The sequence below is a fragment of the Castor canadensis genome, chromosome 3 (assembly GCF_047511655.1).
Source record: "Castor canadensis chromosome 3, mCasCan1.hap1v2, whole genome shotgun sequence".
NCBI lineage: Eukaryota > Metazoa > Chordata > Mammalia > Rodentia > Castoridae > Castor > Castor canadensis.
The window spans coordinates 158,433,110-158,455,385 of NC_133388.1; the positions used below are offsets into that span (position 1 = coordinate 158,433,110).

Here is a 22,276-nt window from a genome sequence, read left to right on the forward strand (position 1 = left end):
AAGCTTGGTACCCTGATGAAAACTCAGTGGCTTATCTGTGAAATGAGAAATATAATTGCACTTATCTTAACAGTACATAGGATGAGCCGCTGCACATTTCACACAGTGCTTGGCTTATAGAATGTACCACAAAAATGCTACCTATCGTCATTATAATCAGCTAACAGAATGGTTTGCATTGGTGTCATCCTTGACAAACTGAGTTGTATTGATGCTCAGTGCTAAGAACAGTAACAACAGTGATGTTGCTGTTTATCAAGTGCAAGCCTTAATCATGCACCTTCTCACAGCTCCTTGAACTGCATACCATTATCGTCCCCATTTCGTAGAGGAAGAAACTGTGAGGTTACTTGTCTGCCAAAGGCACACAGCAACAGACTGGTAAACATGAGGATCCAATCCAGTCTATATAACTCCAAAGTCCATGCTCTTCATATCTCTGCTAACATGGCGGCCATATATATAACCTATGGCATCATTGTGACATTTCCAAGTATTTAAGTTTTATAATAACCCAAATTGATTCAATCCCTTTATCTTTCTCCTTTCTACCTTAGTCCCCTTCTTACAGTAATTTCAACAGGTTTAAAAATTCTATATTTATTCACCATGTATATCTATCTTAAACAAACAAAAACTTATTTTTTCAAAAACAGTGAGCAGGAAGGCAAAACAGGTCTGGGAGGTTGGTACCAGTGGGAGAAGGGAAAATATAAGGAAAGGGTGTAGAATGATGAGTATGGTGGAAATTTTATGTACTCATGTATATAAATGGAAAAATGAGACCCGTTGAAACTATTCTAAGGGATGAGGGATAAAAAGGAATGATGGAGGAGGTGAGTTTAACAATGACATATTGTAAGAACTTTTGTAAATGTCACAATGTACCCCCAGCACAACATAAAAAAAGAAAAAAAGAAACATAAAAAAAATTGGGGAGGAATTTTGTAAAGTGGTGAGATGTCATTTTTGAATATCTCATCCATCAAAACATTAAAAAGTTCTTACTTTAAAAATAATCTACGACATCTTTGAAAGCTTCTTTATTTACATTACTTTCCATGTTTCTAACAACATCCTGTGACATTGCACAGTGGTATTCTTAATCTGTGATGTTCCCTGTCCCCAGAACATTCGTTTTCAGTTAAAGAAGACTGCTAAGTACTTAATGATCATGTTAGAAGCCCTGGGTAAGTTCAATTCATGCAATTCACTTTGGTCTACAAAAGTATTTTCTCTAAAGTTGGCAGAAGCTCCCCATGCAGTTTCATTACTCAACCTTGGGAAAGGGCATTCATTCCAACCTAAAGATGCAGAAGCCAAGGTTCAAGGACTTGGAGAGGAAAGGATAGGCCAGTCACCTGCCTCAGTGGCCCATAGTGCCAGTTCTGTGTCAGGACTAGAATAGAGTGGGTCCAATCCTTTGTCCACCTCACCAGGCTCCAGGCTGCTCATTAATGTTGGGTCTGACAGCTAAACTCCTAACTAGCTCTTCTTTTCACCTAAATAGTACATAATTAGGTGCATTTTGCCTGCCTTTCTTGTTGTCATTGTGGAATCTGCTTGCAATATGGGACCCTCACATACAAAATTGCCCAATTCTGTTTTCATTTGCAAGATACATTGTAAGTTTTCTTTTCTCCCTTTTCCAGAGGAGACAAAGAGCTCAGGGGCGAGGGTGCAGCAGGGGATACTGAGGGAAGACGATCAGAACTGCCAAATTACTGTCCACCTGCTAACCTCGTAGCAAAGTATGTTTTACAAGTCCTGAGTATAGGATAGGAAAAGAAATGGACAACTGATATTTTTCATATTACTAATTCTAATGATGTTACTGTAATGTAGTAGACACAACTGAAAGTGAAGGTGGCCCCTTTTATTACAAATGCTTTGGGTCTTCCACTGAAAATCACCATTTAGACAGAAACCCCTTGAAAAAGAGTAGAAATATGAGAAATCTTCTGCTTTGTTAGCTTTCTCATCATTCATGACCACAAAAATGCTGATGTCCAGGGTCTCATGCTTGTACTGTAAAGGCTGGCAGTGTCTTCCCTCAGAAGTTTCACTGCCCTGGCATTTGTGGCTGCAGTTCACTTCCAACAAAATGTTAGGAAACCACTGGAGAATGGAATCTGCTTTAGGAAAAAGTACTTATGCAGCTCTCACAACGTTATTTAAGTGAAAAAACTCATTTGAATGCAGGACAAGTGTTACTTACCACTCCAATTCTATGCTAGTGATGACAGGGTAGAAGTTTGGAAAGCATAGAATTTCAGAACCAGCTCCACCATTTTCCTGCTCTGTAATTTTGAGCAAATCACTTGACCTCGCCAATTCACAGACCCTTTCTTATAAAACTATATCAACAATAAAGCTGCTTTGTCTACTTATATGTTGTCAGAGAAGAGCAAAGGAGATTGCATTACTAGATGAATTACAAGGAATGAGTAACAGTGCTGTCTGAGGACAGTTTGGAATTAATAACTCACCCCAATCTTAGAGAAAGGCACATTCCTGGGAAACGGAAGATCTGGCCAGTACACAAGGCCTCTTATTTGTGAGTCAAGGCTATGTAGCAATTTAGCTGTGCAACCTGTCCAGAGTCTGTTACATTCTAAGCTCTTGCAGTGACAGTGTTGGCTACATGAAATCACTGCTTGCTTTCTTACCAGACTTTATTTGGAAAGAGTTTACAAACTAGCAGCCTGGCAGAGTTGCTTGGGATTAGAGTTTTACACCAGGGAGAGCAGTGTTTCATGTCTTGTTCTATTACTGCCCTCCCTGGGGAGTCAACAGATGGAGCAGCAACAAAATCAGAAACCCAAGACAAACCTGTCAGTTGTATGCCTTTTAGCTTCGGCAGAACTCACAATTAAAATAAGATAGACAATCTCTTTAGAGGGAAGAGGTACAGAAGTAAGTTCACAGAGCATAATTTCTTTTGTCTGAGCTTGGCCAACACTGGAGATGCCTTCCATAGTGGAGGAGTTACATGCTAGTACATGGTAGACCCTTAAGAAAATTGGTTGAAAGAATATTATTACTAGTGAATGACTTTAATACTTTTCCCATCACATTTTTTTAATCCTTCCAAGTCAACTCTTGAGTTTGGCAAATCCCAGGGTGAGTAATTTTGCATTGCAGAACCATTAGGTAATATGCAGACCGGACCCTAAAGCCAGGCAGAGAATCATGTGCTTTGGCAACAACTTGTGAGGAGGTAAAGTATTTTGTTATTGTTGTTTGATAGTTCCCAAGGAGAAAGCACAGAAGCAACAGATGTAAACTACTTTTCTCTCTCTCTCGCTCTCTCTGTCTCTCTTTTTTAGGGAAATATTTCCAATTACAGTCTGGTGATGGAGTCTGACTCAGGAACCTTCTTACCCACTGGGTTGGAGTTCACGGGCAGTGAAAATGCCCGGGACATCATGGAGCAGGTCATGAGCCTGTTGCAGCCTCTCAATATCACCCAGGTGTTTAGTGATGCAGAAGGGACAGACATCAATTTCTGGATCCAAGCTGGAGTGCCTGGTAAGACCAAAGCTGAAGTTGATCTGCAAACAATGTGAAATAAAATCTCTATTTAATATGTCATAATAGTTACTGGTAGGCCAAGTAGTGCATGGAAACCCTCAGCTTTTGTCTATAAGGTATATTTTGATGACTTCCAAAATTGCTGTAATGTACTCACCTGGTATTTCTTTACCCATCATCTTCTTCTAAATTATAATCTCTTCACTTGCAGATATTTTAATTTAATGATTCTAGGACTCAGCCTAGAAATCAGTTGTTCCACTTTGTTTTTCCAAGAATGTGTCTTTGATAATTGTAGCACATTGACCTCATAACCAAAATTTGAGAAATAAAATTGAAAGTAATTATTACTACTGATATCCTTCTAACTCTAGCCATATGCTAGAAAACTTTCACTGACCCAAGTAATTCTTTACTCAAGTACTGTAGTATCTGAAATTTAACTATATTCACTTTTGAGGGTGGGTTGCTTCCTGTTAATTGTGCTTTTCCTTAGTACAAAGACTTGTGTTAAGAGGTTAGACATAAACTGACTTACCCTGATTGGTGATTTCTCTTAGGAATATCCTGAAGAGAAGTCCCAAGTCCCTGGAGACAGGGATGAAATTATGAAATGAGGGTAAACATGGGGGAGGCTACAGAAATAGAAGTGGAAACAGAACAAGCTTGTGTGACTTCACCAATTTCCCCAAGACTGGTCATGGAAATGGGTTGTTGATGTTAAATGTTTATGACCTAAGGTTGTTTCCTCAACACACTATATCCATAATCAAAAGAATTGTTCAAGGATCCATCTGCAAATCATTCTTTATTTGTATTATTCAAATAAGAAGCCATCTTTTGAGCAGTTTAATATTATTGTTTCCAGAATTCTTTCTGTAAATACAAAACATGTCATAGGTACAAAAAACAATGTCTCCAGGTCCTTCAGCCTTTCTTTTCTGCCTGCAGAGTAGATTTCAACAGTAGTATACTATGTGGACTTAAGATTTTTAGAAAGCTTATTCTTGAGCTATTGTAGGCCTTAAAGGCAAATTTTTAGGTTTAAGGTTTATAGTAATCTTTCATAACTAAAAATAGAAGGGGGCTTCCTTTATTCCAGTATTGGACCCACTTGTTCTATGTATATTTTAACTGTATTTTCAAATTCTCTTAAAGCAACATTTCCATTTTCAATGCTGTATAATCACTGGACAGATCCATAATATTGTACATGGGTGATATTGATAAAACAATCCAAGTGTGGGAAGAGAGTTTGTCCTTTAAATTGTATAGAATCATCGTTTGAAATTTTAACTTTTTCCTGAGTCTTGAACTTTTCACTGGAAATTCCTAAAATTTTGAGAACCCCTAAAAAAGGTGCTGGATGGTAGCTGTGAGGAAAAGACTGGTAGATCACAGTGAAATTTAGAAGCCGGGAATGGTCAAAGAAGGAGTGAGAAGGAGCAGAAAGCTACGACGGAGCCAGGATAGAAAATCTGCCGGTTATGTCTGAGGAGAACCGGCTCTGGCTCTATGCCTTCATGTATACATGAACATGGACGGGGTGCACATGGAACATGTTTCTGTGTGGAATGAACGAGTTGCTTTGATTGGCTCCACTCTCGGCCTCAGTGAGGTCAGATTTGAGTTCTATCTAGTGAGTAGAGTGTGGAATTTTGAGCTCATTATTGTTGCTTAACAATTTATTGAGCTCCCACCATATACAGAGGTATCCATTAAGCTTTTTGCAGCACTGTCTTTTAATCCATACATCTGTCCTATGAAATAAGTACAATTATCCCTATCCTGCAGACTCCAAAGGGGTTAAATTGTGCAGAAGGCTAAGAGGCTCTAAGAGCAGAAGTCATCCTGAGAACAGGCCATTTTGGTGTCCAGGCTGGTGGCCTTTTTCCCACAGCATGCAAAACCATAGGGAAGTCTGGAATGCTAAGATGGTCTTCCAAATCCCTGGCAGTGTCTAAAATGTTTATCTTACTCAGCTCTTGCTTATGCAAAGGATTTCAGTTCATTCCTGTCCAAAAATAATTTACCTCTGGGAGAAAGGAGCTTGTTATTGTAAATAACTATGACTTTCTTCCCACATTCTTTGTCCATTACCCTCTTTACTCTGTAAATCAGCAAGGTTTCTATAAAGTATGTAGTTCATTTAGGTGATTGTGAATGTTTCCTAAAATTCTTTTTTATTTTATAAATATGAGCTAAATTATTGCTAGTATCCCCTTATTACTGTTGAGCTAACTCTGATATTTCAACTTTAGGCTATTCCTGGAAGAAAAAAATGGAACTGCTAATGTTATGACTCTTGGTACCTATTTAAAACTCCCGGAACTTTGGGAAAAAACAAAGAATCAAACCACCATAAGAAAGGGACTAAGGTGGAATGTAGATAATTAGAGAAGATAAACCGATTGGGGTTATAACACATACATACATTGAAATACCACAAGGAAACGCCATGTATAACTATCTTTATCTCAAGCAAACAAAAATGTCATATTTTTCTTTTTATCTTTCTTCTTCTCTCTACTGCAAAATTGGAGAATAGGAGGGCAGCACAGGTCCTGCCTGGTATGTGGGGTGGGGGGTGGCACCAGTGGGAGGAGGGAGGTGGCAGGGAAAAGCGATAGGAGAGTGACTACAGTGCAAAAAATGTGTACAAGTGTATGTAAATGCAAAAATGAGACTTGTTGAAACTATTCCAGGGAGGAGATAAAGGAGAGTGGTAGAGGGGTTGAATTTAAGTATGATATAGTTGATACTTTATGAAAACTTTTGTAAATGACACAATGTACCCCCACCTAGCACAACAATAAAGGAAAAAAACGACAGAACAATGAAATTAAAATACACTAGTTATGTATTCTGTATTCTTGAAGACCTGGCAAAGGATAATAACTTTAAACCTAAGGATAGAACTCAAAATGCTATTAAAGTTATGATTTAAATAATGGCTTACCTAATTTCAGAAAAGTTCATGAGAAGAATATTTCCAAAATCTGTCCTTTTCTTTTTTCTTTCTTTTTTTCTTCCATTGATTAATCATTTATTGAGTCCCTAACATGTTATAACCCTATTAAATTTCTATAATCTGAAGTGATCATATGATGCCTCATCCCAGTCTTTTTTAATGTTCTATGTATGCTAAATATAATCATATTAATTGTGAGAACAGATAGAATTAGAATACAATTAATGATAGAAAACAAATTGTTGAATTTATGATAGAGTCATTTTGGGAAGAAGAGCGATGATACTTTTCATGGATCTGAATGAAATCTGTAATGGATAGGTATCCAATAGGGTAACCATCACCATAAATATAAGGCTTTGGGGAAAAGCAGATTTCTAAAAAAGAAGTATCTTGGGTGTACTTTCCACAAAAGCTCTCTCTTATAGGTCTTGACTTCCACCCTCCCCGTTTCTCCTCCTTCCATATCCTGCTCTTCTCTTAAAACCCTAGATGTTCTTTAAGGTACTCTGCAATAACTGATACTCATGAATCGTTTTTTAGTTCATATGTTCTGCTGCTTTTCTGACTTTCCAAAGCATTGTTAATCTTTATCTCAGAGTCTGGCACTTGAATTACACGTGTGATATTGTTCTCGGATTATTAGGAGTTTCTGTGGATCTTGCCTTCTACATTCAGTGACCGGTTCTTTGAGTTTAAGGTCAGTGATTTCTACTTCTTTGCCTCTTCCATAGCTTTTAGTTTAATTTGGGAAAATATTTAAATTATTTTAATTGTGACTTGAGAGAAGAAACAAAAACACTGAAAATAATTATTTTCTTGACAAATTTTTAGTCCCTCAGATTAAGATTGTGGAGAAAACTAAGATATTGAGAAAAGAGCCAAAAAGGTTTAACAATATTGGAAGAATGGTATATATTAGGAAGGCTGGAGCAATTAAAATTATTTCTCTTAAAGAAACAATGACTGAGAGATGTCGAAAAATACCCTCTAGTACTCTAATGACTGCCCTACATAAAATGGTGAACAGTTGTTTCCTGACTCTTTCAAAGACAATACAAGAATAACTTCAAGTGATCTCAGGGAATTTTAAATTAATCTCTATTCATTCTAGTTAATGGATAGACTTTAAATCTTAATTTTAATTTTAATTTTTTTTGCCTATTCTCACTAGGTATGAGCTCTGGGTTAAAATGAGAGGACTCTTTCATTCTGAGTGTGTTGGTAGTGAGATGTAACGTGGCTATCAGATGCTCCTAAATTCGTCCTTCTTGGAACATCTTCTTTCTTTAGAAACTCGACAAAATACACACTAATGAAAAATTAAATACCTTCCTCGTGACACCTAAGAGAATGAGCCTCCTCTTATTCCATGTCTGCCAATAATAGTTTTCTCCCCTGCTTCAGAATCTAAGATTGAATCTGTTAGGAAAAATGCCGCTCACAAAGAAAGCTCAGGAGAAAAGTCTCACGTCCAAGAGCAAAGTTTAATGGCAGGCCCGAACTGCCAGGCTGGCCAGGGAAAGATGGCGCAGCACAGACTCGTGGCTTTTATAGAAGGGGGAGGTGAAGGAAGTTAGTGCATGCACAGGAGTCTCTCGTAGGGGCAGAGCTGTTTTAGAGCACAGGAATTTCTGTTAAGGGGCACGGCTGCCATTTTTGCCACCAGTTCACAAAATGGCGACATTATTACTCTATCAGAATCTTTTTTCTGATTTATTAATTTGTGGTTGATAACATGCTGGAAAGAATTAGAAGCCTTGAGTTTGGATTGTTTTTAACAACTTCTAAGTACACATGTAAATAATGTAGTTTTTCCTGTAAGACTCACTCATTTATTACTAAGCATCTTTACCAGTCATCTACTGTGTGATAAATAGAAATGGTAAGAAGATAGACAAGGTCCCTATCCTGGCAGACTATGGTCTAATGAGCAAGCCTTGGTTGTGCCATCTACAAAGTGCGTATGGTAGCCTGCAAGTCAGTTTCCCACCACGGATGCTCATGTGCTTCTCCTCTTCCTCTGCCACCACCACCCCCATTGGCTGGTGATGTAATCCAAAAAAATCAGTGTAGTCCAGGACTTGCAGCCATATGGTTCCCAAGTCCTATTTTCTTTAAGCCTCTTCTATTTCTTAAACATTCTCCCTCTTTCATACCCACAGACTTCATCTCATCACAACTCACTGAAACCTACAGAAGCCTCCTACTAACATGCTGGCCTGCATTCCTAGTCACTGTCCATGTAATTGACTTACTGCTTCCAGGGTGAACTTTCCAAATTGAAAATCAATGTACGAATTGGGATGCTTTTATCTGTAAAAATAAAACAGACCAGATACCCAACTCAGAATGGCAGGAAGGGGAGTTTTTAATTCTCTTTGAAATAACTGTACAACAAGTGGTCTCAGTGTGTTTTGTTGTTGTTGTTACAGTCCTGGGAATTGAACCCAGGGTCTTGCACATGCCAAACAGGTACTATATTGCTCTGAGGGCTCTCCAGACTTACAGAGTATTTAATTTAGCTATCCAACACATCAATGATCTTATTTCTTTATATCTTTCACCTTTCCGGCCTTGGCATGTTGGCTTTTTTGTCTTCAGGCTCGTTCCCTCATGGTCCCAAGATGGCTGCAGTTGTTCCAAGCAACACATTTTCACACATTGTACAGTAAAGGAAGACAAAATCTCTGTAATTGATATCCCTTTTTACAGAGTGGGAGCTCTTTTCCAGAAGTCCTGAAACAGGTTTCTACTCAATCTCATTGACCAAAATTGTGACACATGTCTGTGGCTAAGTCTTGTCATGCTAATGGAGGAGAACTACCAAGATCCACTTGTGTTGATCAGATTTTACTTCCTGTGCATAGGATGGAGCCCAATAGCCATTAAAAAGTATAGTTTCCTGAAATGTGAGAAAAAAATGTAGGAAGAATTATCAGAACTTTGAAAGTAGCTGCAGGTGTAATACCTGACCATCTTTCCTCCTTGCTTAAAATTCTTCCGTGCCTCCTACTGTTTCCACAGCATTATGAATTACTGAAAGGTTTACATAGGATAGAATGGAAGGTCTTCCTTGTTCTACCCTCTGTCTTCTGTGCAGTTTCCTCCTGCATGGTTCCTCCATGTTTTTCTTTGTATCTCCAATCATACAGTCTAACTGACTGAAGTTCCTGGCATACAATTGTGTTCTTACCTTTCTTTGCCACTGGACCTGCTCTATTCTAGCTTTCTTTCCCAGTGACTTCTATGATGCAGCTCTTTGCTATCCCCCTTTTCAAGTCTTCTGTAGTCCCCTGCATTGCAGGCAAGTGTCCCTGGAGTGTGCTTCTGTAATGCTGTGAGCCCACCTTTCCTTGTAGAACTTACTCTGTTCTTGTTATTGTCATCTGTTGTGAATTCCTCAGAATTACCAGTGCCTGAGGATGAGTGTCTGTCCCTCCACAAAGTATCTGTGAGTTAAAATCTGAATAGGTAAGGCCGAGGTTTTCAGGAGTAAGATACTGTGAGAAATGTTTATTTAATACAATGTACTACCCAACTCGAAGTTGAATCTTTCAGTAATATCATCGCTTCATTGAGCTATCCTCTTTCATTACATATTGAATTGTTTTAAAAATTGTATCTTGATTTCTTTCATCTTTTCTAAAATAAGCCAGACTCTATGTTAAAGTACTAAATATGCAGATTACTCAGAATTTCACATATTTCCATCTTGCTTATTTCATTCCAGTATCTCGCATGGCATTAAGCAGAACTAAATTAAAGCTTTCTATTCCATCATTTCCAAAAAGCCTTTCTTCTAAAATGTTTCAGCAAAGGAGACAATGAGGGCACAAGTGGACTGGCTTATGTGAAGTAAGTTGAACGTTTGGCATCTGGACCCAGGGCACTTATATTTTCCCATCATCAGACACAATGATGCAACACAGCAGTTCTGTGTCCCCTGCTGTCCCTAATTAAAAGGTGCCTCCCTTATGTGAAATACTCTATGCAGTGGTGTTTGAAATCAATGCTCCATAGTGAGGAGGCCTCATGCCACTGAAATCTTGAAAAGGGTACACTCATATTTGTGGCTAGAGCCCTCAAGCTCTCATTTAAACAGCTGAAGGAGTTTCCTCAATCAACAAGCATGTCTTGAGTGCCTACCATAAACCAAGCACTGTTTTGACACTGCAGACAGAGCATGAAAAGACTCACCAGGTTTCTCATCTGTACTGTTTACAATGAGAAAGGACAATGGGAGGAGATGGGCTATAACAGAACTAAATAAGAAGTAGAGAAAACTGTTGCAGACTGATAGGGTTATACAGAGATTACAGTACATGACTACCTCCTACCTCTTTAACCCAGGTGAGTCAGAGCTCTTGCTTTAATATTCCTTGACTGCAGTATTCTACATTGATTAGTCTAGTATTCACATCGATACTGTATCCTAGAAATCGCTCATCAGAACAACAGACTCCTTGTGCTCTTCCCCCTTGCAGTAGATTTGCTTCAGCTCTAACAGCAGCCACTTGGTATTTTTCCCAGAACAGATCTGGCTCAATCCTCTAAGATGGTCACAGACTAGGCGAAGATAGTGTTGTTTATACCATTAGGTGATTCGTCATATGCTGCTTTATGAAGTCTCTTCTAGTGTGGCCTTGAACAGTTATTCAAAGTTCACTTTGAAGTTAATACACTTTGTATTTTGTCACTTTAACTAGATTGAGGACCAAGAGAGTATTTTATTCTTGTTTCTATACTCTCAATGCCCATTATTACCTGGCACATAAAAGTTTACTGATTAGATGTACAGATTTGAAGATGAACACAAGAAAAGTTAAGTAACAGCAAAAGGCAGTTTTTGGTACAGGACCTCAATAAGTAACACATTTAGAATAGCTGCACAAGCCCCAGAACAGAAGACAAAGAAGAGCTGCAAGAGGGGAGCTTGAGTGCATATTGAAAGGCATGTAGTATTAGAATAGACAGAAGGGATAGAGAGGGACACTTCTGAGAGAAATAATAGGTGCAAGGCAGATGTTCCTGTGGGGATCTGCTAGGAGAATGTCTTTGCTTGGCCATTCATCTTAGCAGTGGGTCATGAGAGCAGTTGAATATCTCTGAGCCAGGTGAACATTTCACCTTGAAACTCTTATTGGTGATGCCAAGTGGCCAGAATTCTCCAGTGGGAGAAAGCCTTGGTGAAAGCCATATTTAGATGGAAGTCCAGAATGCTCAGGCTAGGGACAGGTGTGTTGTCCTCATGATATTCAGGTAGGAGGCTCAAAGTGAGAACTCGGGAGTGAAAGAGGTGCTTGAGGAAGTAGCAAAGGGTTAGAAACAACTGCTTTATGCACCATAGGACTGCTCTATCTTATGTTCTATAATGAACCATAAACACTGTGGCTTAAGGTTCTTTATCTACAACTTTCCATGCCTTCTCAAAATGTAGCCTGGAAAAGTTTTATTTTCTATCTGCCCCTTTAAGGGTCTCAAAATTGGCTCTTCTGAGTTCGTGTTTCCTATGCATTTGACTCTTTTTTGTGCATGATACTTAAAAAATACTGTACAGATGCTCCTCAACTTACAATGGGGCTATGTCCTGATAAACCCACCATAAGGTGAAAATACTGTAAGTCAAAAATGTAACACCTAACCTACCAAGCATCATAGCTTAGCAGCCCAACACAACATATGTGCAGGTAGCTCCCTTGTGATGCAGGGGCTAACTGGGAGCTGTGGCTCCATGCTGCTGTCTGGCATCTCCAGAGAGAATACCGTGTGGCATATTGCTAGCACCAGAAAAGATCAGACTTCAGACTGAGAACGTACAGTCAGTTTGACCTGTCTTAATTATATTAGATGATTGTAAAGAATGTTACTCTCTTTTTAAAAGTATTATTACAGGTCTGAGGATGTAACTCCATGGTGAAGTGCTGCCTAGCGAGATGTTCAGCACCATAAAAAATGTTATTACAGAAGTAATAAAAAATAGCATAATGCACCCCATGCACCCATCACTAGATTTAAGGATGGTGATTTTTCACTCATGAGCAGTCTTAGCTCATCTGTGCTCCAACTGCTCCCTATACCCAGATTAATTTGAAGCAAATCTACAACATCACATCACTTCATTTGTAAATATTTCAATCTGTATGACTAAAAGGTAATGACTTGTTGCTGTAGACATAACTACAATACTGTAGTGACAGTCCACCTAAAGTATTTTGCAATACTTTCTTAATATCATACCTGGCATATGATTAGTTTTCAATTAAATTCTTTACAATTAAAAAAACAGTTTTCTAGTTTAAACCATGATTTCAACAATGCAATTGAATAAGCTGGTATATCTGTTAAGTTTCTTATAATTTATGGATTCCACCTTCATTGCCTTCATCTTTTTTCCCCTCATACTATTTTGTTACAGAAATCAAGTGATTTGTCCTGATTCCATTTCCATGGCATCATTGAACATGTTATTCTCTCCCATGTATTCTCTGTGAATTGGTCAAATCTAGTGGCTTGCTCTGACCTGAGTCTGATTTTGGATTGCAGGGTGGACAGTGGGCAAGAATACTTTGTAATTTTTGCTACTTATTCCCATTAGGAGAAATGTCCAATTTCCTTCTTTCTTCCTCCTTCCCTTTCCCTTCCTTCCTTCCTTCCTTCCTTCTTGATGTTAGCATCCATTGAAGGTTTTTGCTTAGATCCACTATTTCATTGCAGTATATTCTAAATAATGTACTTCAAGTTTCTCATTCCTTTTGTTTGTTAGTTGAAATAATTCTATAAAAAGACCATTTCTCCCCCATCAACTATTAGATTACCTTGAGATATTTTTGAATAAGAAAGGTAAGATATATGTTCCATCATTCCCACTTATTGAATGCATCCCATGTCAAAAAATATGGGAATAAGTAGAGTTCTATAGGTAAGAAGTATAATGGGTTCTTGAAATGATAGTCTGATTTGACCAAAGTTTAGATTAATATAGGGGAGTACTCACTAATTAGACTAAAAGTTGCCTGAGACTCCAGTTGGGATATGAATACCATTCTGAAGATTTGAGACAAGCAATGACTTTTGAAGGCTTTGGGAGAAAGGGAGATGTGTTGGGACTCAATTCCAACCACTGTACAGGCTCCATCTAACCCAGATCCTCCTCCTTTGAGGGATTCAAGACTAGACCCAGATACATGGATCCACACGTCTCACTGATTGACTGAAGGTCTCTTGGAAATTTCTTGGTAAACTTGCATTTTTCTTTGATATTCCACAAGTTTTTACCAAAGTAAGCCTTCTAGTTGGAGAGATATAGAGTAGTTCCAACTGTGACTTGCAGTACTTACACTGAAATTCTGATATCCACTAATAAAGTCTGGCTAATTGGACATACTGTGCTTGTTGAATCTTTGGGCCAAATGAGTCTTGGAGTGATATTTTATAGGCTTCTTATAAGAGCACTGCTAAAAATAGGTTTATCAATTAAATTACTTTATCAATTAGAGGATTGTGGAAATAGCAGGAAAAACATCATAATGAAAGAGACAATGAAACTCAATATAAAATTGAGTTTATATTGGATAAGAACTTTTTAGTATAGAAAAAGTGGTATCTGAATTATAGACTCTGTAGTTTAGGTAATTTAAGATCATTCCTTTGATCAGTGTTAAAATTCAAACATGACCACTTAATCTGGTATACTTGTATATTCTCCATCATGGGAATTTCTAACATAATAAATGAAGTCTCCCTATTATCCCATTTTTCTAAGAAAGTGTGAGATTGCTTAATTAATGGTAATTAAACTTTTGTAATATGACATTTGCTGTCCTAATGGATAAGGCAACTATGGTTGAACTCTGTGAAATCTATTCTTATGAAACTATTGAGATTTGCTTAAACGATCTATTGCCTATAATAGGACTAGATATGAGTGTGTTCTCAGTTTTCTTTTTCTTTCTCTTTGTCCTTTCCTCCCACGATCCCTCCTTCCTTCCTTCCTGCCTTTTTTTCTTCCTTCCTTCCTTCTGTTCCAGGTGGATGAGAAAACAGAATCTTATGTAGAAATATGGCATAGACTGCATTAGTACTTAATATTATCCAGTGAATGACCAGTGGGTGAAAATGTTTGAGGTATTTTATATACATGCATGAAAATAGAATAATGAAATCTTTTAAAATTGTTTAAAAGGAGGAAGTGGTGAGAAAAATAATAGAGGGAGTAAATTTTTTCAAAGCACATTATATGAATGCATGGAAATATCACAATGAAACTCCTTTGTACAATTAATACATATATACATTATATATGTATATATATATATGTAAAAATGTTTACTAGACATGTCTTTTAAAATATATCCTAATTTTGAAATAGCTCATTGTTGTTAATGTCATACTTGATAGAATTAATCAATAGATATCATTTTAATGCCTTTAGCACCATACTGAGAAATGCAGTATAAAAATAGAGCCATTGTCCAAATGGGTCAGGAATTCTAGACTTTGTTTCCTGCAGAGGATTTTATCTGAGATCTCTGATGATTGCAGTTACTCAGCATGATAGCTTCAATGCTCCCCCAATAAGCTTGATGTTTTCCATTTGTACTAGTGTAAACCCAAGCTATGTGTTGAGGTTATAATTGTGGTTCATATCCTTGTTGGCATTTTAAAATTCCTTGGGAAGCTTTTAAAAATGTGTCAATTCTGAGACTCCATTCCCAAAGACCCAGATTTAATTGGTCTGGTTGTTGAGCCTCAACAGTTATACACACCTAGGGAGCACCATTTATGGGGAATCTCTTCATCCCAAGAGTTCTCAAGTCCTTTGGAGCACAACTCCACTGTATTCTGTGTGAACAGTTCCCCTGTACTTGTGCAATCATGGAGACTCTAGAAACAGAGTCTGAGTACACTTGGTTTCAGAAGCTCCTCCTTGTAATTCTGATATACAGTCAGAACTGAGAATTACTGCAGTGAAATATAGTTCAGACATTAAGAGTATAGATTAAAGAAATGGATTCAAAATCTTATTCTGGCCAAAAAACAGATGTGAAGACCAGTGAACAAAATAGAGGACCAGGATATGAAGCCACACAGCTATGCCCACATGATTTTTGACAAAGGTGCCATAAACATACGATGGAAAAAGAAAAAAGGCAACCTCTTCAACAATTGTTGCTGGGAAACGTGGCTAACTGCCTACAGAAAACTGAAACTAGATCCATGCCTGTCACCCTATACTAGTATCAACTCAAAATGGATTAAGGACCTTAATATCAGACCCAAAAGCTTGCAGTCAGTACATGAAAGATCGGGGAATACCCTGGAAACAATAGGTATAGGCAAGGACTTCCTCAGTAGAACTCCAGCAGCCCAGCAACTAAGAGAAAGGATGTACAAATGGGACTTCATAAAATTAAAAAGCTACTTCACAACAAAAGAAATGGTCTCTAAATTGAAGGGTGAGAAAAAATGTTCACGTCCTATACGTTAGACAAAGGACTGATAACCAGAATATATAGGGAGCTCAAAAAACTAAACTCCCCCAAAATCAATACACTCTCATGAAGTATTATTATCATTATTTTATTTCTGCCCAGAAGCAGTGGGGGGAGGAGGAAGGGAGGTGGCCCAATGTATACACATGTAAATAAATATAAAAATGATAAAATAAAGGAGAAAAAAACATATTTCTGGGAAATATATGTGAAACAGGCATGGAGCCAGGGTATAAAATGCATTCAGTAATTCTTCAACAGTGTTTGTTGAGACCTTTTTATTCTCCAGGCACTGCACTGGGCAGTGGGGATGCAATGCTGAATAAACTAAGCAGACCCATTTGGATGGCACTTAAACAATTGTGGTGCAGAATGACAAATGTGAACAGTGCATGTAAAATATTTGTCATTTCACATTGTATCAGAGCTCTTAATATGCATTAAAGTCTTACAAAATAAAACAAAATTTTACTCTGCTGCTTTCTAGCTGTGTGACCTTAGTAAAGGTGTTTAACCTCCTGAAACCTCAATTTTTTCAAAAATAAAATAATGATAATAACACTTCATGAGATTGTATATTTTTTAAAAGGACAGTCTGAAATACTTGACACAAAATCATCACCAAATAACTTACTGTTACCACTTTAGTTATTAAAACAAAATTTCTATGTTAGCCTAGATTTCTTCAGTCCTAGGTGACAGAAATCCAACTCAGATGATCTGGTGCAAAAATGCTTAAATTTAAGCAAGCTACAAGAAAGGCACAGTTGAGGCTGTCTTTGTAAATGTCACCATTTGGATTCTGTTATGAGACTCTCTCTCTCTCTCTTTCTCTTTTTCTCTCTCTCATAATCTTATTTCTCTCAGGCCAGCTGCACCCTTAGCAAAACATGACCTTGGGCAACTCAAGACATATTTTACAACCTCTTAAACTCAGAAGAGCCAAGTTGTTCATCCTATCCAGCCTAATTATGAAAATTACCATGGCCCAGCCTGGCTGCTCTGCTCATCCCTGCAGTCAGTGAATAGTCCTCAAAATGAGGAGGAATCCTGTGCAACTGAATACAACAGCCACTTTTATTTCACTATTGAAACCAGGTTAAAATATGTAAAACACATAAAATCTCTGCTCTCTAGAATCTATTGTCAAACAAGAAAGGACAACAGCAAGGTTCCCAGAAGCAACAAAACATGCCCTGAAACCAAAATACCTAAGTAGCTGTGCTTTTCATGATACATGCAGGATAATGTCCCCTAAACTGAATTTAAGGCAACAAAAGTATTCCTTAGTCCTTCTGGTCCAGTTTACCAGAGACACTGATCAATAGGCAGATGAGTTGGACCCATCCCTGCCAAGCTCCTAGCAGTCTGCATTACTAATACCTGAACACCTGTTCTCTTCTTACCCACACAGGTAGAAAAACTTAGCACAGTTATTTATGGAAGTCTCTACAGCTACTCCACTTGCACATATTCTGTGAGAGTAAGGCAATGAAGAACAACAATCACAGAAGACCTAAAGACTCCCTTTGACATTTGAATTGTTCTAACCACTCACCCAACACTTAGTACAGAGGCAGGAATTGTCATGAAAGAACAGGATTCATCACTTCCTAACAGTGTGCTTGTAACAAATTGCTTAACTTCTCTGAACTTATGTTTCCTGAGCTGTTAAAAGAGGGCAATAATATTCACCAGAGATATTGTGAGAACTGATTATATTTTATGTGATGATGTATTTGAAAGTCAGTTACACTCTACATGGTTGACATTCAGTAAGTGGTTTTTCAGGTTTTGGAGGGTAGCTCTATATTTAAAATGCTATTGAAGAGGCCTTGCTATGAACATCATCAGATGTATTTAGACCCAGTAGGGAGGATGATAATCATACACTTGACTCTTCTATGAAGCATTTCAAAAGACACACAGCATTGTTCATATCTGTGACCTGTATCCCACTTACATTGTAATTACAAAACAGAGCTGGAGCTGCTAGCATTCACTCTGAACCACCATGCTACTCTCCTGGTTTGGTGACATGACCTAGGAAAGCAATCTAACTCCATTGGCGGTATAACACTTTAACCAAGGGAAGGAAGCAAAGAAGACAAAAGTCAAGTACTGATATCATCACTAGCTCTTCTATTTCAAAGAACACCAGTAGAGATTTTGTAGTCTCTTTATAGTTCTTATTCAGTCAAAATAAATTGATTTTGAGTTGGTAAGAGTTAGTGGAGGTATTATAAGAGCAAACGTTAAAACGCATGGCCAAAGACAAAGAATGGCACTGTGAGTCACGAAGGCAGCATCTAGCTCTAAATTATGTACTAGGGGCTGCCTGGTGTTCTCTTTTGGCAAGGAGCCTCATCCCAAACAGTGACATTGAGATAGTATTTCTCATAAAAAGCATATAGTGTGCATCTTCTCTGATCTGGAAATGGGATAATTACCTCTTTAAGCCTCTTTTAACTTTTAAAAGTCTATAACCAAAAGACACATCTTTCCTGAAGTGACAATTACTTTCCATGTAAAACAGTAGCATTTAGATGAAGGAGCCAGTCTACTCCAGAAGCTCTCCTTTGTAGGAGCAAGAGACGAAATAGCACCAAACTACCTATATTAGACAAACATGAATAAAGGTCCGCTATAGATTTTAAATTTTTGGAAGATTGGTATTTCAATATCACAAAAATATAGGGAGCAAATTGATAAGAATATCTTGGAAGCAAAGAAATGTTTTCTAAATTTTTGAATATGTGGTCTTAGAACCAATTTTATTTCAATTTTTGCTAATACAACCAGGTAAATGTGTAATTGATATAGCTTATGTATCCCATGGCAACATAGTCTTGGCTTCTCTCTTGCATTTGCTTCTACCTAGCTCCTCCAATGTTTTTCTTGACTCATGAAAAAGCTTTCTATTTATCAACCATTGACTTTATGAAAATTTGAACTGAACGATTCAGCACAATTAAGCAGGATGCCTTATTCATCAAACCTTCATTTTTCTAAGACTCCAATCCTGTCAATCACAGGGAAGTCTTGGTTAAGTGGAAGCTGTTTCTCATCTTTTGGCAGCCGCATCTGGTGACAATTACAAAGGCACGTAGAGTGCCATGCATATCATGGCATGTATCTCTTGGTGCCTCTGTTCACAGGCCCTTAGAGTCATTTACAAAGTGTGTGCTTTTTAACTGTCCCAGAATTCAAGAGTTCAACTTTGTCTCAGAATATGTTGATGTGTCTTAAAAAGAATCTAGTCATTCCTTTTGTTTATTATTGTTATCATCTTTTTTATTATTATTTGTGTGGGTATAACCAAAGAGGAACTATACAAGGAATAAGCATAAAGATTTTCTTCTACCTACCCACATAACCTTTTTTTTCCTTAAATACTATTTAGTTGTGATTTCGTATCTCTGTGTTCTTCAGTCACGATTCAGGTCAGATTTCTTAATATGATACAGCATGTCATCGAGACCCTTTCCTGGAGCTATACTCTTTCTTTCATATCTCTTCCTAGCCAGTAAGCATATAGTATTTTTAATTCTATACCCTATATTATTAAAGATGTATCTAGCACCTAGAAATGTGAAGCTGAATCTACAAGTTATCTATCCAGGTATTTGATTGCTGTCTTCTAACACCTGGGATGCTTGACAATGTTCAGAATGTTAACCATTTTTCATCCAGATATTTAATATTGGGTATGCATAACTGTACAACATTGTTTTTTCATTTGAGTGAGAAGTACTGCTTTTGGACATTTTAAGAACCTGTCATTAATATTATGAATAATAAAATGAAAAATAGGAGAAGAGCTACCCAAAAGAATTATTTAATAGCTGAAAGAACTCAGAGAAAAAGAAGTTGACACTAGGCTAAAGATGATGGTGGTTTCATACATGGTGGTTAATGGTGTTTCTTAATCTTTAAATATCAAGTGTGTTATAATGCTTAATTATCCTTAATATCTAAATGGATTAGCACCATATTGGAGAAAAGAGGAAATGACCTATAAATTCTTTAGAGTTTACTGAAAAGAAGCATCTTTAGGGACTTTGAGAATTGCACGAAGAGAGGAAGCTGTTAAATTTTCCATCCTTCGAATGGAAAAACAGGATGCCTGAGTATGTCTCTTCTCTAGCATTAAGTTTTGCATCGTTCGCTATTAAACTCAAGTATATGTGAAGGAAGAGATTTTAATTGCTTGGCACTTCAAAAGCCTGCTCTACTGTTCAATGAGTTAGAAATATTTTGAAAAGTTGATTGCATTTAGGGGCACACAAATTTACCTGTAATAACATTTTTCCTGTACACCTAAGTAACGTATCTTCTAGAAATGAATATTTAAGTGACTATAGGGGAAATGGAAGCTAGAATTTATTGCAGACCAACAATGTGCACATACATTACATGCATTATTATAGCATCTATATGAATAAGTGTGGCTGTTTCTGTTGTCCAGATGAGGAGACTGAGACTAAGGATGGTCAGGAGCAGTTACCTAAGTAATATGAGCTACAGGTCAGATCTGGAAGCCACTGTTTGACTGCAAAGCCTGATTTCCTTCTTTGCTGTAATTGCACCCCTGGGATTAAATTGAAAACAGCAGAGTGGCAGATTTTTAGCCATACAGGCTTTGCAGTCCTTGCAGCCTGATTCACCAAAATACATACCAGTCTTACCTGCAGAAATCCGCTTTGAGGCTGACTTACCTGACTTCTGTCTAAATTACTCTATATATCAAATATGCTAGCTCCTGTCTTCAGTTTCTGCTTTGTAGCCAGCTTTAAATATCTCAAAACTCACATTGTTCCAGAGGAGTTCCAGGAGTACTGTCTTATGTCAATCAAGTGTGTACTGCACTGTCTCACATTAATTAAATTTATGGTACCTAAGTCAAGAACCCTCCAGATCAGTGCATGAAGTGTGCTCTATCTGTGCTGTGGGAAGAGCCCATCTTGAGATTTTTCTTACTCAAAAAGGAAAAAAAAAGTCACCTCCAGGTATCCTTCAGGGTCCCTTCAACTGACTCCCAACAGAAGAGAAGTCCAGTTGCTATGGAAGTTTTTAATAAGCCTCCTTATTTGACAATTAACCAAATGTCTAGAACATGGCATTCAGCTGTTATTTATTTTTCCACTTATGGTTATGTTTTGAGGCTCTTTTGATGTTGTTTGTACCCCCAGGTCATGGTAAATGGCCAGGATGGCTAATAGGCTGGGCTTTCTACCAGCTCCTGCTAACAACAGCCTCATAGATATTCAACAGGGGCAAGCCTTTTCAAGTCTAATATCTATGATGATGGCTGCAAATTGCATGGGACAGAAGGAATGGCCTTGCACTGTGAAAAACTAAAGGAGACTCAAGATGATTGGTGGCTCTCTGTGCAGGCAGGCCTTCCCAGGTATGGCTGCTCAGGCCACACACTCTCCCCCTGCCACCCCTGCCTAAAGAGCAATCCTTCTATACCTGGTCATCACCACCCCAAACAGGGGGCTCTTTATTTTAATCTTTGCTGTAGTGGTAATTAGCATTGCATCTTGAAGAATAAATTAAGAAATTCAAAACAGAATTTTAAATTATAAAGCTTTTCCATGAAGAATCCAGTTGCATTAATTGTGCAGCTTGAAGGTAGGGTAAATTAGGAGTTCTCTGCACACACTGCCTCGTTCCAATCCTCAGCATCAGAAATGCAGAAGGCTGGCTTTCAATCTGAGAACTGACAAGAACTGGGATTCTCAATATGAGTATGGAAAGATGAATCTGAAAAGATCTCACTAAAAACACCAAAGGTTATTGCTAACATGAGTTATTTTATATTCACAGCCTGTACCTGGTTAACAAGAGCCTATTTACAGTATCTGGCTTTAAAAAAAAACTTACACATTTAGAGCACTTGATCAAACTGAAATACTTCTAGTTGCTTGTTCTGGTGATGTACAAGCACAATTTATAATACTGGAAATATTTTATTATCAAAATATTTGACTTCTACTTATTAAACATGTTACAACCAACTTGAATCTAAAAGCAGAGGAACAAGGAGAGAATGAGCTATTTTTGCACCCCTTTTCTTTGTGTGTTTTCAAGACAGAAAGGACTTCCTTGACATATTTCACACTTTGTGTTTGTCCTAAAAATATTAATGGTAAAGAAGAAATGATAGTGATGAAAGCAGAGGTAATAAATTTTATCTTAGTTAATTTCTACCAAATGAGTTGCTAAACTAGTATTCAGGTAAAAATGTAAACGTTTCATCTTTGATCAAGGG

The 22,276-nt window shown here is 37.6% G+C and overlaps 1 protein-coding gene across 1 annotated transcript in view; it reads left to right on the forward strand.

The window, feature by feature from the left end:
- Cpq (carboxypeptidase Q) overlaps positions 1-22,276 on the forward strand; it is a 460,643-nt gene that overhangs the window by 383,773 nt on the left and 54,594 nt on the right. Inside the window, exon 8 of the mRNA XM_074068881.1 lies at positions 3,330-3,531. Within this exon, the coding sequence (XP_073924982.1) occupies positions 3,330-3,531 (202 nt within the window). The remainder of the gene's footprint in view (positions 1-3,329; positions 3,532-22,276) is intronic.